This window comes from Talpa occidentalis, unplaced genomic scaffold (genome assembly GCF_014898055.3).
Source record: "Talpa occidentalis isolate TD23 unplaced genomic scaffold, MPIMG_talOcc4v2.1 talOcc4.16, whole genome shotgun sequence".
NCBI lineage: Eukaryota > Metazoa > Chordata > Mammalia > Eulipotyphla > Talpidae > Talpa > Talpa occidentalis.
Window position 1 is genome coordinate 85,278,679 of NW_023601653.1, and position 18,115 is coordinate 85,296,793.

General features: G+C 55.8%; 2 protein-coding genes across 2 annotated transcripts in view; one reads left to right on the plus strand and one right to left on the minus strand.

Annotated features, from left to right (window-relative positions):
• Window positions 1-6,562, minus strand: part of CUNH12orf56 (chromosome unknown C12orf56 homolog) — a 38,532-nt gene extending 31,970 nt beyond the window's left edge. The window contains 1 exon segment of the mRNA XM_054696795.1: window positions 6,329-6,562. Coding sequence (XP_054552770.1) covers window positions 6,329-6,562 — 234 coding nt within the window.
• A 6,574-nt stretch (window positions 6,563-13,136) lies between these two features.
• The window catches only part of XPOT (exportin for tRNA), a 28,186-nt gene continuing 23,207 nt past the window's right edge, over window positions 13,137-18,115 (plus strand). Inside the window, exons 1-3 of the mRNA XM_037515111.2 lie at window positions 13,137-13,193; window positions 14,943-15,076; window positions 17,682-17,764. Coding sequence (XP_037371008.1) covers window positions 15,017-15,076; window positions 17,682-17,764 — 143 coding nt within the window. The 5' untranslated portion in view covers window positions 13,137-13,193; window positions 14,943-15,016. The remainder of the gene's footprint in view (window positions 13,194-14,942; window positions 15,077-17,681; window positions 17,765-18,115) is intronic.

Genomic DNA, 18,115 nt, shown 5'->3' on the forward strand with positions numbered 1-18,115 from the left:
GCCACCGTGCAGTGCCCTGGGCGCCACACCAGGAAACCTGCGTCTGGTTTTCCTGAATTTCACCCCAGGCGTCTTTTCCTTTCACTGACTTTAGTCTAGAGCCTCTCGTCATAGGCCACTCTGAGTCTCCTGAGGGCCAGTGAAGCCACCGGGCGCCTGGACTACTGGTTCTGTCCCCTCTGGGCACTGCACAGCTCTGTCCTCTCTCAGGCTGCAGGGCAGAGAGGGGTCAGCCCGCTGCTGCTTCCTTCCTCTTCCCCTTCCAAGGAAAGGGAAGGATTCTGATTCTCTGTCACCAGACTCTCTGCATTATGAAGACAAGGAAAAGGAAGAAATCAAATGTTCCAACAGTGTTGCATAGAAAATTATAAAGTTCAATGTCATTACACTGGTTACATATTCTTTTCAGTACTTTGTAGGCGTTAGCTCGCTGACTCCTCCTACAACCCCATGGGGATTTCAAGAGCCTCACAAGGATCAGAGCAGAAACTAATGAGCTAGTAAGTAGAAAATAATAAAGAAAATTAACAAAACCAAAATATGACTCTTGGAAAAGATCAACATCATTGACAGGCCTTTAACAAGAAAAAGAGAGAAGACTCAAGTGCTAACATCAGGAATGACAGACGGGACATGATCACCAACCCCACAGAAGTAAGAAGGACTATATGGGACATTATGAATAAGGGATTATCAACAACTTAAATTGCTTGGATAAAATGGAAAAATTCCTAAAAAGACAAAAACTACGAAAACTGACTCAATAAACAGAAATTATGACTAGACCTGTAACAAGCAATGTAAGTAGATATGAGACTGGCCTAATAATCACAACACTTTCCACAAAGACAGTCACAGCACTCGATGCCTCCCCTGAGAATCTGGAACAGATTTAAAGAATTCTCACTAATTCTTCACAGCCTCTCTCCAACAGTGCACGAGGAAGGGGCGACTTCTGTATTAGCCTGATACCAAAAGCCAAAGACTTCACAAGAAACTGCAGAGCAAGACTTCTAGTGCTGGTGGGTGTAAAATTGCTCAACAAAATGCTCGCAATCCCCGTCTAGAAATACACAGTAAAGATGAAAAGGTACTGGAGCTTGGGCTAGAGATACAGCAAAGTACCTCGGCACAAACATCCACTCATCCAATTAATTGCCTCCCCTGTTCAAGAAAATTCTAAGTGAAGCACTAATGAGGGTACGGGGACGCCCAGCTGTCATGATGTCAACTCCTCCTACTTAGAAAACACGGGTTTGGGGGATCATCATCACAGTTGCTCTGTTCCCTTCCTTCACCGCCTGGCCTACTCCACATACCTGGGGGAAATTGTCTTTCTGTTTATTTAGCATACAAAGGAGGCAGCTTCTCTGATGGAGAAGTGATGCCAAACAAGGAGGCAAAACTTGGTTTTGTCAAGCTCGCGTTAAAGTGGATTCTCGAGTAGAACATGAAGGAGGAAATGCAGAGGCAAGTGATGCTCTAGAATCCCCGGGCCATGTCTCCCGCCACCCGCGCCCATGGGGAGTGCACAGAGAATCAGTCAAGGCCACCGTGTAGAGACAAGGACACACGCGCGGAGGAAAGGGGAAGACTGGACACAGACACTACGTGCTGGACACAGCTTGGGGTTCCGTCTGCTTAGTGCGCCATGAGCTGGTCGAGGTAAAGCCCCCACCCCCAAAAAAAGCTAAATTGTGAGGCATCTTTGAACTTCTGGACTTTTCAGAATTCAGCTGCTGCTTTGCACGGCAAGCTCTCACTCTACAGTTTCCAACAGAGGAAGGAAAGCGAACAGTAAATTAATTTACTTGAATTACAACTGAAGGAATTACCTGTTCCAAGGTTACTTCCCAGGGAATCTGAAGGAGGACCAATGACAAGCGCGGAAGGTGGGCTCTGCTGAGCGGCTACGGTATGTGCGCGCGGACCCTGAATGGATTTCACTCAAGTTACACCACATCAGTGCGTCCCTGCGTCACACCATACATAAGTAGAAGCTATTTTTACATTTAGCACTTGGCAAATTATTCCACTGCCATAATTAAAAACTCGCTGCAAGCTTCACCAGGTGGTTTTTTCCATTATACTCTGCCTGGGCTTTAGAGCGCCAGTCCCTGAGGAAGTCTAACTCCATAGATGGGCTATTTTTGGATGATGTGAAAATGGCTGGCATGAGGGATCCATCCACGTATTCCAAAAGGAATTAGCCGTTTGGAGAACTGGGCACTGCCCCGTCATCCTTCTGGAAACACCCTGGACTATTTTAGTGTCAGGCTTGGAAAGTCACTGCCTCGAGGACTGACGGGGGGGCCTTCGAGACGCGGCCCAGGGAAAAGTGTGACCCGGCCCGGACGGCCGGCAGCAGCAGGAAGGACGGTGCTCCTGCGCAGGGAGAGGGTGTCGTGAAAGGTTTTTCTTTATAATTTCACCCCCTCCTCTCTGACCACCAACGTGCAGGCACCAGGTCAGCGGCATCCCCTGGCAACTGTGTTGTCCCTACTGCAAAACCTAAAAACGCTACGGCGGCACCGTGAATGTGCAGCACGCCAGGCGTTGCTACGTGCGTGTGGTGACAGGGCGTCGGCCTGTGAGGTCAAGACCCGACGCTGCATTCCCGCTCGTGTTTTCTTAGTGCCTGATCTTCGGCGGGTATTTATGTACCCGTTCCTGCCTCCGTTTTCTCATCTGTGAAAGAAAAATCATGTCGCCTTCCTTTCAAAGGTGGCGGGATGAAATGAGACAATCCATGGAAAACGTCTGGCGAGAAGCTGGGCCGGCGCTCACACCCAGCGGGCCTTTGATGTAATGAGTGACCGAAGGGGCCGTAAGCGCATCGGGGATGCAGGGCTGGGTCGGAGCCTCCGCTCAGCCGCCTGCCGAGGGCCTCTGATGGCGGCAGGGCGCTCGGGAGGGAAGGGAGTGCTCTTTTCTGGTGCCGTCCCTGCTGGGGTTTCTCAGGACTTCAACGCAGCATCCAAACTTGCGTGCCAACCAACGATGAAGAAGTCATCAAAATGGCTGACCTGCTGCCTCCGCAAGGGGAGCTGTGAAACGTCATGAATGAATCAAAAGAGAAAAAAGGCGCGAGAAGACGCGCTCAGAGAAGGTCTCGCTACCTCACGAAGTGCACGAGGCGGCGGCCAACGCAGGGGCCGTTTCAGGCCAGCAGGGAAGCCTCGGCGCGCCCAGGACTCAGCAGACCCGTGAGACTGTCCCGCGGCAGCGCCCCCGCGGGCTGCGTGACCCACCCATCTCGAGCCCCTCCGCGCTGACAGTGAGCAAGCGAGGCTCCCCTCTGAGAGGTCAGCTCTGTGATGGCCCCGGGCATCCAAACGTTCATTCTTCCTCCAGCTGACAGTCGCTGGCCACTCCTAGTGGGGGCTGAGGCCGCGGCTGAGCCGCACAGACACTCGGAGTGCGGGGACCCTGGGAGGCCGGGTGGGGACATCAGACACCCGAAGCCAGCGCCTCCTCACGGGGGCGGGCATGGTTTTCAGTCTGTCACTCACTGCCTGCAGGTGCTCGGCGGTCGGAATAGACCCCTCGTAGGGACCCTGCTGGCCTGGGGCAACACAGGGTATTTTTTTTAAAGATTTATTTGTGCACACAAGAACTGGGGTACTGGCCAGAGGTGCTGGGGTGAGAGGATTCCCCAGAGACAGAGTGGGGAGCGGAACAGGTGGATCTGCTGAAACCCACTGCTGAGGGGAGCAGCAGGAGACAGGCGAGGTCTGCTGAGCCGTGTGGGTAGCTCCCTGGCCGGGGATGGAACTCGTGCTAGAGAGGCTGCAGATTGCTTCATAGTGCGGTGCTTAACCCCTTGCGCCACCAGAGAGCCCAACGCAGCGTACTTTAAACCCTAAAATATCTGCATAACAAGCTCAAAGACAAAAGCAGCAGGTTTTGAGTTGAGATAGTTTAACATACACAAGGTACTCAGAACAGTGCCTGGCACGTAGTAGGTGCGCAGCGGCTGTTATTTAAAAAGATTTAACGTGTTTATGGGAAAAGTAAGAAGTCAACGAGAATGTGCTGGCCCACTGGACTGTTTTTTCATTCATTACACACTTTGAAACGCCTGCTGCACCGGAGGGGGATCTTCCTTGGACCCACCCAAGCTGTAGCCTGTCTTCTGGCCGGACCTTCGGTTCCGCGGCCCCTGCCCCCGCAGCTCCCCCGCTCCCCTTGCTCAGGGCGGAGAATTTTATCTGTATATTTGCACATTTTTTCCTAAAATGAACTGTGCCGTGTTGCACCATGGGGCACATGAAGCCAGCAGGGCCTCTGCCCCCGAGGGTCTTCATGGCCGCGAGTCCGTAGCAGCAAAGGCGGAGCGGGAACGGGAAGTAACTGCGAGTTAAACAACAGAAAGACGAACTTGCCCGTAAAGGAGAAAGCCTGTGAGGACAGAAGGGCGTCTGGAGCGTTGGCCACCGAGAAAGGACAACGCCCTAGCCGACCAGGAGATTAAATGGTTGATCGTTCAGGGAGGAGCCGGGTCTAAAAAACAGTCGCTCGACACAGAAATAACGTAACTGAAGTGACGGGGTGAGGGTGGCCACGTGGGACGTAACTCCAAGAGGAGGAAGAGTCTCCACACGGCGGCGTGAGGTCCGGGAGAGCGGGACAGGAGGACGGTGGTCCAGCCCCCGCGGCTGTTAGCTGGGAGTGGGGCGAGCGGCCTGTGGCGCCTCTTTGTCACACGGCCTGTGGGTGACGAGCCGCTCGGCTGTCCTGACCCCAGAGACGTTCAGTCGTTAACTCGGGAGGCGTCTGCGCCTGGCGTGGCTACATTCATTGCTCGCTGAAGCGGTTTCTGAAGGTTCCCGGCTGACAGCGCCAGGGCAGGAAACACTTCCGTGTTCTTTTCCTAAAAGCTGCCACAGCACCGCACGCCCCACAAGCGACGCTAATTTATTCTCCTACAGTTCTGGGGGGTCCGAAGTTCAAAGTGGGACCCCTGGGCTAGAGTCCAGGTGTGGACAGAACTGTGGTCCCTCTGGAGCCCGGGGAAAGCCTGTGTGGGCGTCTTCCCGGCCCAGGGGCTGCCCTCCACCCCTGGCCGGTCCCGCTCGCCTCCCTTTCCTGCCTGAGGGTTTGTCCCCAGACTGGATCCGCTCTGAGAGCCCAAAATGATCTCCCCCTTTCAAGCAACTGCTCAGCGACCTTAATTTTCCTTTGCCATGCAACAAACATTCGCAGATTCTGGGGGTATCTTTGGGGGTCACAGTCTGCCCACCGCAACTTTAGGGAGATTGTTCAAGACGGACATTCAGTCCAGCGGCGACGCTGAGATCCAGACTCGCCCAGGCCCGCAGAGACGCTGCCCATCGCACAGGCCCGCAGGCTGGGCCCCGCATCCTCGGGGGCTTTCTGGACCTCAAGCAGCTCGACGAGAAAGATACATAACAATGACTGGGTACGTGTCCTGTGTCACTCAGGGGGGCAGTAACAGAACCCTAAAACCATTGCTTTGTGTTCAAGAGCGAGTGTGTACACCGCAGACGCCAAGAAAAGCTGAGCATTTAATTTTTAAAAAACATTTGGTCAGAAACGTAAACCTTCACCTTCCAGCCCAGGAACGCAGCCGTGCGGGCCGGCGTCTCACTCCAACGTCTACTTTTGAAAAAGCAAACGGGTGGGGCCTCCCCGCGGCCGGCAGGCTGGGGGCAGCGCCGGGAAGCTGTGCGCGGCCTCTGCAGCGCGCGTCCATCCGGGCGGCCTGGGGGCTACCCACACGGCGCGGCGGACCTCGCCTGCCTCCCCGCTGCGCCCTCAGCGGTGGGTTTCGGTAGATCTGCCCGTTCTGCGCCCCGCTCTGTCTCTGGGGAGTCCTCTCAGCCCCGCACCCCAGCTCTGGTGTGCAGAAATATTTTTAAAAAAACAAAAAGCACGTAGGTGCTTGCAGGCGGTAGGAGGATCCCCGAGCCCGGTCAGTGTTATTCCCGCTCGCGGGGTGTCCTGTGTCTGGGGCCCACACGTCTCTCCTGGGGGCGGAGGCTCGGGCGGGGAAGAAGCCCCAGGCCCGCGGGGAGGGACACGCCCCAGGCCGCCAGGCGAGGGGGGCCGTGGCCGCCACCTGCGCTGGCCGGGGAGGCCGCGCCCCCCGCGATGCTCCTGCCGGGGGACCGTCCAGGGGCCGAGGGACCCGGGGCCGGGGCGCGGGATGGCGGGTCCGGAGAGGCCGAGCGCCCCCGCCCCCCGCCCCCCCCCCGGGGGTCGGATCTCGCGGGTCCGGCTCTGGCCCCGGCCGACCGCGCCCCCGACGGGACGGTCCGCCCGCGCCCCCCGCCCCCCGCCCCCGCGCCCCCGCCCCGCGCCTCACCAGCTCGATGGCCGCGACGTCCCGCAGCGCCGCGACGCGCCGGAGCCGGCGGGGCGGGTGCTCGGCCAGGTAGAGCCGCCGGTCGCTGAGCACCACGTGCCGCAGGGCGCGCCCGCCCGCGCCGCCGCCCACCACGCACAGCTCGCAGGCGCGCACCCGCTCGTAGGCCGCGGGCGCCAGGCGCCGCCGCAGGAACGCGTCCAGCCGACGGCCGGGGCGCGCGGGGCCCGCCATGGGCGCGCGGAGCGGGGCGAGGAGCCCGCGCCCGGCCGCCCCGGCCCCGGCCCCGGCCCCGCCCCGGCCCCGTGCCCGCCCCTCCCGGCCCCGCCCCGCCCCGCCCCGCCCCGCCCCGTCCTCGTTCCCGTCCACGCGCCCGCCCCCCCCCCGTCCACGTCCCCTCCCCGCGCGCCCCGGGGACCCGGCGCCCGGCCCGGCGGGACCCCACCCCGCCCCGCCCCCCCCAGCGGCTGCGCCGCCCCGCACCCCGCCCTCGGCCGAGCGGCGGAGCTTGGGGGCGCCGCGCCGGGCGCTGGGGGAGTTTGTGGCGCCTCCTTTCCAGCGGGCCGGGCGGCCCGTCCGGCGCCCCCGCAGAGCCCGCCCGCGCCCGCGCCCTGGACGGGCCGACGGAGCCCCTCGGACACCCGGGGGAGGGGCCGCCCCGGCCCGGCGGGGACGCGGGTGCGAGGTGAAGGGGGGACTCCCATCCCCGCGCGCCGGGCCTCGGGGGCGCGGCTGGGCCCACCCACCCCCGCGCGGCTCTTGGGGCGCGGCCACCCCGGCGGGGACGGGAGGCCGCGCGGAGCCCCCCGGGGCCGGGGCTTTCACTTAACCTCGGGCCTGGGAGCCGGACCCTCCCGGCCCCACGCGGACTCCTGGCCGTGGGCGCGCCGGGCGTGGGGCCGGGGAACCCCCCCACGACGTCCCTCCTGCCCGCGCCGCCGGGGGTGGCCGCCGCGGGACGCCTGGGGGGGCAGCGGGTCACCCGTGTGAGCCCCGCGGCCCCGCGCTGACCAGCTGTGCGCGCCCCAAGACGCAGCACCCCGGGCTCGGCGCGCTCCGCGGGGTCCACACCCGCCGCCGTCGGGTCCGCCCCGCAGCCGCGCGCACCCGGACGTGCTCCCCTGAGGGCCGGCGGCCCCCCCCCCCCCCCCCCCTCGCGGGTGTCCCCGGTGCCGCCGCACACCCGCAGCGCCGCACACCCCGCAGCGCGCGGGAGCCGTCGGGGCGCCGGTGGGTCCCGGGGAGGGAGCGCGTGGGCGGCGCTGGGGAGGCGCGGGGGGGGGGGGGGGCCGCCCGCCGAGGGTCTCCAAGGCCGGCGTGTTGGAGAACCGTGTCCCCCGGGCGTCCCCCCAGAGTGCCCGCCCCGCGCACCGTGCAAGACGCACGATGCTGTAAAAGATTTTAAAATTTAATATTAAAAAAGTAAAGAGGTGGATGAGGACAAGGATTAAAAAATAATAAAAACAAATTACCTGGCAATTAAAGCTGTCCTCGAACCTGATCAAACGCCTGACGCGTCATCACTGGCTCAGAGGCGAGTCCCCGGGCGCTGCCCGCGCTCCAGGCCGGGGCCTCCCTGTGACGGCCGCTGCTGAGCCCAGACGACAGCACGTGGGGAGGAACGGGCGCCCCCGAGGGGGAGAGGCCCCCTCCGAGCCGCGGGCGTCCTCTCCACACGCACCCCTGGACTCAGCGAGCAGGAGGACCTCCTGGGCCTCCCTCCACCCAGGCCCGCGCGGGAGGCGGCCTCAGGGCGAGAGCGGCTCCTGGGAAGGGCCTGCAGCCCGGCTGGCGGCCAACCCAGCCCTGCTGAGCCGTGACCTTGTGGCGCCGAGAAAAGGAATCGCGGGTCCCGGGCCTCAGAGCTCCGCGCTGCGGCCAGGCCCGGCCCGGCCCGGACTGCAGGGAGCGGCTGGTGCAGAGGCCGCCCCGCGTGGAGGCCAGCGAGCCGCTCAGGCCTAGCCCTGGGGTCCCCACCGGGATTTTCAGAAGCTCCGTCTTCTTGGGCCTCAGTTTCTTCCTCCGTGAAGTGAAGCTACGGTGCTGCGTGTCCCGCTTTCTTCAGAGTTCGGTGAAAATCAAATGCAATGAATTGCAAAGCCTGAAAGCGCCCTCGACGTGGAGTAGTTGCAGTCCCTGGTCTTTTCCAGACTCGATCTGGACGCGCAGCGCGCGTGCACCCGGGTGAGTCCTCGCTCCCGGCTTCCTCGCCCACCCCAGCTCAAGAAACGCGTGTAACAGGTTCTGTTCAATCAAGCACTTAATAGATGTTTCTTGATAAACTATCAAAAAGAAAGGAACATTGGGCCCCCCTGGTGGCCAAGGAGTTAATTCTCAACACTGAGGCTGTCTGCGGCAGGGGTTCGATCCCCGACCAGGGAGCTACCCACGGGGCGCAGCAGACCCCTCCTGTCTCCCCGCTGCTCCCCTCAGCAGTGGCCTTCAGTAGATCTGCCTGCTCTGCTCCCCACTCTGTCTCTGGTGAATCCTCTCCCCACTCCCCATCTCTGGCCTGCACCCCAGCTCTTGTGTGCATAAATACACAAAAATAAATCTGAAAAAAAAGAATGGAAAATTACCTGGAACTAATCCTCGAAGGCACGCTCCTCCACCAGAAATGCCTTCCACAGAAAGAACAGAGTAGCCTCGGGTCTAGGGATGGTCATTCAGGTAGTGTCCGAAAGGACAGCAGGAGTAAGCATAGGACTGTACAGCGAGATCACCAACTCCAGCACTCTCGTGCAGGGGCTGAAGGACCCTGGGCAAATTTTTTTACTTCACAGTAGCTCAATTTCTTCACCTGTGAAATGAGGATAGTAGCACCAACTTCAAGAATTGTTATGAAGAAATGTTTCTCGAGTATTTGGAACAGACGAAAGAGACATAATACTATGTAAGTGTTTCAAAAAATAAATTGAACAGTGATTTCCTGGTACAAATACGGTCATTCTGTTGCCCATATACAAAGTACTGTTAAATACTTTTATAAAATTTACTTTTATTTAATTTTTTAAAGATTTATTTATGTATGCATACAAGAGCTGGGGTGCAGGCCAAGAGATGCGGCAGGCCAAGAGATGCGGGGGGGGCTGAGAGGATTCCCCAGGGACAGAGCAGGGAACAGAACAGGCAGACTGACTGAAATCCACTGCTGAGGGGAGCAGGGGGAGACAGGAGGGGTCTGCCGCGCCCTGTGGGTAGCTCCCTGGCGGGGATCGAACTCGTGCTGCAGAGGCCGTGGATTGCTTCAGAGTGCGGTGCTTAACCCCTGCGCCCCCAGGGAGGCCCTACTTTTATTTAATTTTTGAACACTAGATGATTTCTTCCTTCAGGTGTGGTCGCCGTCGCCCTCCAGCCACCAGAGCACCTCGCTGTGCCCGCCCCATCTCCCGTTCCCACCCCCTCCCAGGGACGCCGCTCATGTCTGTCGTCAGCTTTCAAGGTTTGTCTTTGTCTGACCGTGTTTGGTTTTTCTGTTTTCCACACGGAAGTGAAACCACCCGATATTTAGCGTTTACCTTCTGACTTATTTCCCTTAGTATCAAATCTCCCAGCTCCATCCCTGTTGCCGCCAAGGGTGTGAGTTCATCCTTCCTGCCTGGCGAGTAGGATTCTTCTGAGTACACAGACCAGTAACGCCACAGAGAACGCTGCTCTCCGTCGGGTGCCATCTTAGACGTTTTAACTTTATTTCTGTAGTAGGTAAAGAGAACCCAAATCTTTAAAGTTTTCTGACTTAGGAATCTTAGTGTTTCTACTTGGTTAGCAATGGATACCCACCAATTACATATCTACCACAAGTGGGGCGCAGTTCATGTCTGAAGGAAACTCATAAAGAAGCCTAAGCAACGAGTAAATGCTCTGGGTTTAAAAAAAAAAAGTCTTTTACTGAACAGAGCCCAGGGCTCTGCTCCACCCCAGGTTTCCTGCTTCCTTCCCACTTCCTTGCAGAGGAACCAGGGATTGGACTCGGACCAAAAGAAGACAACTCATCTGACCTGTTTTCCAATTTCTTTCTCTGTCAAAAAGTGACAATGATTAGGTCTAAGAGCACGCAGGTGAAGCCCAGGAAGAAAATATGACACAGAACTTAGTGGTTGCCAGTTCACAATTATCCAATCAATCCAATACATTTCACAAATATTTACTGAGAAATTATCATCTATAAAGAGAGTCAGGTTAAGACAATCACTCGGCTAGAACTGACCATCTAAATAGATAAGGCAACCACACAAATAAATACAAAACAGAAACATTTAAAATAGGGCCTCCCTGGTGGCGCAGGGGTTAAAGACAACGCTATCAAGCTATCGCCAGCCACTGCAGCACCAGTTCAATCACCACCAGAGAGCTACCCACAGGGCGCAGCAGACCTCTCTGGTCTCCCCACTGCTCCCCTCAGCAGTGGATTTCATCAGTCTGCCTGTTCTGTTCCCCCTCTGTCTCTGGTGAATCCTCTCACCCCCAGTGAATCCTCTATACCCCAGTTTTATATGCATAAATAAATAAATCTTTAAACCAAAAAATGCAACTCAGGGAAGACATGTGAAGAAAACAAAAAATTATAGGCAGAAAACATGGTATACTGAGATGGGAAATTAGACTCAAGTCTAGGGTTCTACCCTGACATTTACTAACCGCGTAACTTAGGATTAGTTGCTTAAAATAGGTCCACTTGGTTTCCTTGTCTACGAATTTAAAATGATACCTCTTCCATGCCTGTAAGGATAAGAACTAGAAAAGGTATATGAAGGCATTTTGTAAACAGTGAAATATACAAATGTTATCTATCATAATTTTTTCGAATACTCTGGCATCTGAAAGAGAAGGGAGGTATGGGAGAGAAACAAAAGGACCTGCCATATTAGTAAGTACTAACTTAGTACTATAGTCCCACAGAGTCATCGTCCTCAGTGGACCTTGATCCGAGAAACTGGTTAAGAACAGACTCTGAAGTCAGACCATGGGGTGGAAGCCCAGCTCTGCTACCTTTTATGCACCTCAGCCTCATCTGTAAAATGGGGAGATGAGAGAACCTCCCTCAGAGTTGTTGTGAAGATTAATGTATGAAAATGAAAACGAACTATTCCTGGCACATATAAATGCTTAAAAATGTTGGCAATTATGAGTAAAAGCACTGCCATGTGCAAGCACACATGCTTTAATTTAAAACAATGACTGTTATTTCTCGCCATTTTGATGACTGGCATTTTGTATTAGTCTGAGGTAAGGAACTGCCCCGCCCTTCATGGACAGGGGAGCCAGAATATCAAGTGGTTCAATTTAATCTCCCTGTGAGGTCCTCTTCAGCTGGACTCCACCAAGTCTTTTCTTATTTGTTCTGAAATAATGAATTTACAAAATCAAGAGATTTTTACAATCCTCAGTATCTGAACTACCATAAAGGGCCAGTGCTGCAGGATGAGATGAGCTGCAGGTAAGCTTCCTGTGGCATTTAGCATATGAAGAGTCACAAAATGAATTTGCAAGCGAAAGGGTCAAATGGAAAGTTACAATAATTGAATTTTAACATTCCCTTAGGAAGAGGCACTGGAGTATATGAAAATATTAGACTTCGAAGCCACTCGGGCCAGATTAGTCCTGGCTCTGGACTGTCCCTGGTGACACACACCGCTCTGAACAGGAGTCAGGCTTCGGGGTCTGAGGTGGATTGGCGGAGTTGATTCCTGAGCTGGAGCTCCAGGCCGGACTCCGAGCAGACGCTGAATTGGAACAGGAAGCCTGGTTCGATTTTTTTTTTTTTTAAGATTTATTTAAGCACACAGGAACTGGGGTGCAGGCCGGAGGCGCGGGGGGGGCGAGGGCGTCCCAAGACAGAGCGGGGAGCAGAGCAGGCGGAGCCGCGGACACACACGCTGAGGGGAGCAGGAGGCGGGAGGGTCCGCCGCGCCCGTGGGCAGCTCCCTGGCCGGGGATCGCCTCGCGCTGCGGAGGCCGCCACAGCGTCACGGCGCGGCGCTGAACCCCCGCGCCCCCAGGGAGGCCCCGGTTTGCTAAGTGGGACGATTACAAACGTGAGCAAAAGTGATTCGGGACACGTCACGCTGGCAGGCGGCGCCCCGCACGCGGCGGGAGGCCAAGCCGCGGCCTCGGGCTGCTCGTGCCCCACGCGGCCTCCCGGGCCCGGGGTGCGGCTGTGCCCGGGGCGAGCCCGGCGCCCACGCGGGGACCGCGGCGACGGCCGCCCCGGGAGCGCAGCCCGACCGTTCAGACGGACGGGCGGCAGCACGGACCACGCCGCCCTGCCGGGCCGGGCCGGCCGCCTCGCGCGGGCCTCCTTCCACGAGCGCGGAACGGGAGCGCGTGAAGGCGCAGCCCAGCGCGGCGGTGAGCGCCGCGGGGCCCGGGGGCCGTCGGGCAGCCCCACGGAACGCGCAGACGCCGCCCGGGCCCCGCCGCCGGGACGCTTTCGGGCCGGACCCCGATCCCAGCATGCCCCGCGACCCCGGCGGCCCCCTCCCCGCGGCGCGTGCGCGCCGGCCCGGACGCCGCCCGCGCGCTGCACGCCGGGACTTGGAGTCCGCGGGCGCGGGGCGGCTGTGCGGCGCTCCACGCAGGCTCCGGCGCGGCCCGCGCGGCGCCGACTCGGGGAGCGCGCCCGGCCTGACTCAGCGGGCGGCCGCCGGCCTCGCGCCGCGTCCCGGGCCCCGCCCGCGCCCGCCCCCGCGCCCGCCCCCGCCCCCGCCCGCCGCGCAGAGCAGGCCGGGGACGCGGCGTGAGGCGCGCGGCCGCAGCTCCGTCCCGGCGTCAGCGCGGCGCCCGCCACGGGTCGAGGCCGCCTGCCCGCGCGGCGCTGCCGGCCGAGGGCCCGGGGTGCGGCGGGCGCGCCATGGAGTGACGGAAGGTGACTGGCCGGGGCCGGGCCGGGGCCGGGGCCGGGCCGGGGCCGGGGCGCGTCGCGGGGGTCGTCCGTGACCCGCGCCGCCACGAGGCTGCGGGCGGCGGCGCCTGAGTCCGCGTGCGGGCGGCTGCGGCCCGGCGGGGCGGGCCCGGGAGCGGGCCCCGGGGCCGGGGGGCGCCGGGCCCGAGCTTCGGGGCGCTCGGGGGCCGCGTGTCCGCGCGCACCCCGCGGGAGCGGCCTCGGGGCGCCCGGGGGAGCGCCCGCCGGGGACAGCTGCGCGCCGCGGGCCGCCCCAGCCCTCGGCGCCCCCCGCGGGCGCGAGGCCGGGGTCCCCGGGGAGGGCGGCCCCGCCCTGCGCGCCCCTCCGTGGGGAGCGCCCGCCCGCGAGAGGAGTCCGGAAGGCGGGGACCCCCCCGCGGCTCCCCAGCCGGGAGTCCGGCGCCCCCTGCGCCCTGCACGCCCGCGGGCCCCTCCCCGCCCCACGGGCCCTCGCCCCCCGCGTGGCCGTGCGTCCGGCTTGACCGCACGCCCAGCCCCCCAGCCCAGGGGCCCCCGGCCCCCCAGCGCCCACTGGGGGCCGGGACGCCTGCTCGGGGGAGCGCCCTCGCGGCGGAGCTGGAGGACGGGGGTCCGGCCCATGGAGGGGACAGGCCCGGGGAGGGGGTGCCCGAGCCCGGGGGTGCTGGTCTGAGCTCCCCGGGAGGGACCCCTGGCAGGACTTGCCGGGGCTGGGCCTCCCCGCCGCGGCGCTGCCCGCCCCGCGCATCCAGGTCGCCCGGGAGACAGAGCAGCCCTTGGTGGCGGGGTCCTCGCGGCCGGCCGAGCCCCACTCTGGAGCCCGTGCTCGGGCCCCCCCCACCTCCCGCAGCCCTCAGGCTCCGACCTTTCCTTCAGGGAGCCGCGCCCGCCGCCTCCTCCGGGGGCAGGTCCAGGGTGCGCTGCCCACCCTGGCCGGTGGGGAGTGACAGTGACGGTCATTGGAAGTTTGGTCCTTGTTTCCACAAACACATGCACGTTCTTTCCTAAATTAATTTGCATTTTGTAGCTTATGAAGTTGATTTGAGAACATTAGATCCTATGCTGTGAAAGAGTGCACTGCTTTGCAGAGAAAAAATTCTTAAATAAGAGCAGTCAGAATTATTCGTCGATTTTTGTAGCCACGGACTGTTAAAGACTTTTTTTGGAATATATATCTAGAATTTGCGGGCAAGAGCAGAAATCTGTAAGAGCTAATCCACTGTTCAAAAGCCAAATGATACTTTTTACTGTTTCCTTTTTCACTTGACTTCTTTTGAAAGACTGGGTAGACATGCCAGTAAGAGTATGAACTCTGAGGTAACTAGTTAGCCCTTCCAATTTTTTCAAAAGGTTTGTGAGATTGATAATCATATTTAATAAGGTTTTCTGGATCTGTTCTTTTTTTTACTTAAAAAGTTGTGCAATTGCACTTTTAAATACTAGAGATGATGAGTACATCTACTACTTAAGTAGGAAAGAATTTCTGTATAAATTGCTGATACTGAAGAATTAGAAAATTTGAGACCCTTAATGGCATTCTTTGGGTTTTCAGAAATTACACGAGTGGAGCAGTTAGTGGACCGTTCTTCTGAGACTCACTCCTTTAGCTGTACCCTGGGTGGTTAAAAGGAGCCTTTGACACTTATGTCATGTTTTCCACCTGTTAAAACATTCTGGATAAGCATCTGTTTTGTTTATCAAGTACTGTTTTCAGTCAGTTTTGTGTGTGTGCAGATGTCTGTGGATTCCTCGGTGGGATCAGAGGGCACGTGGACTGTCACCAGGAGACCCCAAGAATAGCAGCAGGGATGGATGAGCAGGCTCTTTTAGGGCTAAATCCAAATGCTGATTCAGACTTCAGGCAAAGGGTAAGTGAAAGCGGCTTAATCATTTTTTTAAAGTAAGTGCCACAGATTGGCCTTAGAGAGCTGGAGTAGAAATACCTAGTGATACCTGTTGAGTTTGGGAAGAAATGAGTCGAGACAAACAAATGAGGTGTTTGCATATGTTCTGAATACAGAAAGTGAGTGCTGTGATATACTTTCTGTTCTGTTTATTTCTAATTATTTGAAAGCTGTAAGGCTGACAATTGTTCGAGGGTCTTTTAATAGTAGCAGATCAGCATATTTTCTTTTCCCATGGCTTGACTTGGTCTAAACAAGTTGTTTAGCCCTCATGACACTGCCATTCAAAATCCTGGCTATTTAGTCCCAACAGACATTTAAATAAGCATTTATGATAGGCCATGTCTTAGATTATGTAAAATGATTACATGACGAGGAATCCATTATGAGGTACCAGGATATTTGGGATAAATATAAAAAGTTAAACATAATGTATACACCTCTCATCATGTCATGGCAGAATAATAAAAGAAGAATCTAAAGAACAAGCCTATAATTAAATTTTTAAAGACATGGACATCTTGAAGTAAAGAGTTAAGTGGAAGGAGAGGCGTTTTCTTTTTGCATCTTATAGCATGGGCTCTTTTTAATAAATGAGGTTAACAATCTTACTAAATACTACAGCAGTTTTTGTTCTGCTTTTAGGTAGTAATAGGGGGAAAAATCCAGTAATTCTTCAGATAGTAGTATCATGCGCATGCCGCTGCCAGCCCTCAGGAAGAAGGAATTAATGAAAATTGTGATTTAAATGTCTAATTACGAGACTCCTATCAAAGCAGTTAGGATACAAACGACATTGAAAGTTGATTGTTCTGTAATCAGATAGCCGTCTCGGTTACTTTTATGTTTTATTTTTTGAAGTCTTATTTTTCTATTAACTTTCATCATCTGACGGATTTTTTTTTTTAATGTGCATGATTTTCCTTTTCAGAAAAGTTAAACCTATGCGATCTGAGTGGTTTTAGCACAGAAGTTGTTTTCCATCAGTAAGAATGGGTTCTCTCAGTGATACGCATAAGTTAAGCACTGGGGTTCAGGCTTAGTTTGATAGCCCATTGAACTAAAATGATGAATGATTAATAAGGATGAAAAGGAAGGAACCTTAAGGAATTCTAATCGTCCTGATGTTGGCGCACGAGTACTGGGAGTTTAATTCCGTTTGGTGGTGAAATAGATGCCTGCAGGTTCCCTTGTCTACCCCGGCCTGCCCTCGCCCCCGAGCACTCCTGAAGGACGCCCTGGGTTCCTTGGGACATCGCTAGACAACACCTCCACTGGGTTATTTTTCAGCTGCTTGGATTCCTGTATTCCTAATTTCTAAAGATAGCTGCTGTCATTTATACTTAAGATAGTGTTCGGTTATGTTCATCTGCTCACTTTCGTGTACTTGCTCCTCTGTGGGTGGGGGCAGCTCTTGAGACCACATGCAAACCCATTCCTTCATGCGGTTGCGTGGAGATAAGAAACTATCACCTACATAATGGTGGTCTTTTTGCTGCTGCTTTTTTAAGCTCTCACCCTAAGGAAAAAGAACTTTACATCTGGATCCAATGTATAGATGCATATGTACGTACACAGCTAAAGCCAGGTACATAAAATAAGTCATCCTTGCTAAGTGAAAGGCACTGAGATGTTCTATTTCATTTTTTAAAATAGCTAATCAAGACTGGGGGGGCACAAACCACAGTCTTAAAATCTATTCCTTTAATCCTTGTTATTTCTTATTTCAAAGTTTGTGTCAGTACATAGTTGCTTTAACATCATCTAGCAGATGTTTCTTGTTTCTGTGTAGTTTTCTTGGCTGCTCGAGAGTCTTTCACAAGTTGTGGGATTACTTACTCTTTGCCACCGCGGTGTGAGATCTGCGCCCGTCGCTGACGTCCGTTGGGTAGCGCGCGTGTTCACGTGGTGCTGCGCCCCTGCGAGCGCGCCCTCACACTGCACGGCCTTGAGCTCGTGAGCAGAGGGATGAGAAACCTTTTGTAGAGCGTTGACCTTTTCAATATTCATATTTGAATATTCATATCGTATTAATATCACCCAAAATTCAGACCATGGGTTGTGCTCTAGTTTTTTCCTCATTTTCTTAGGAGACGCACATGATAGAGCTGAAGAACTGAAATACTCTTATTTTCTGTGTGACAATGGATCAGGTGATGTGCAGAGTAGGTCTCGTCTTGTACACCCACCTCTACGTAGTGTATTTGTTGCCAACTCGGAAAAACGCCCTTAATATGTCACTTTCTAGCTGTCCCACATAGCACATGACACTTAGCCCAGTGCTTGTGTGTGTTTTCTCTCAATTCTGCTAATGAGGTGTGGGGAGGGGGCATTTTTTGTTGTCTCCTTTGCTATTAGGAAACAGGTTTTTAGTATCTAACGAAGGGAATTTGTCTCCAACTTAACCTTTTTTCTATGAATAATCAAAAGACACCGAGTAGAGTGTTTTAGCTATTTTTCTCCTGCTTCACTGATTTGTTATTGGTTCGCTACTCCCAGAATATTTAGCTTTGGCAAGACATCAAGGTTGACTATTCCAAATGTACTTTCTGCTTTGCAATCTTAACAGGCCGTGGCCTATTTTGAGCAGCTGAAGATTTCCCCAGACGCCTGGCAGGTGTGTGCTGAAGCCCTAGCCCAGAGGACGTACAGGTAACTAAAGCGGAATCTGTGCCTCTTAACCGATTTTAAACTTCTGTGAATTTGACAAGACTGTTAAATTTACCTGTATTTGGAAAATGTTTTCATAAAAACATTTTATGATTTGTATTTTAGAAAACCATTCAGTTAGAAGTGAGAAAATAGTGACTAATTTTACCATTCCAGGACTGACTTTTCAGTAAAACTGCTTTTGGCCTTATGCTTTATGCCACACGGAATGGAATGTCACACAGTAAAAACTTCCTTAGGTTGTTATAATGGGAATTGGTAGTTGATATTCTTAAAAGTTGGTGAAGGAGATAATTATAAATTATTTATCTTAATTTTCACTTTTAAAGTATG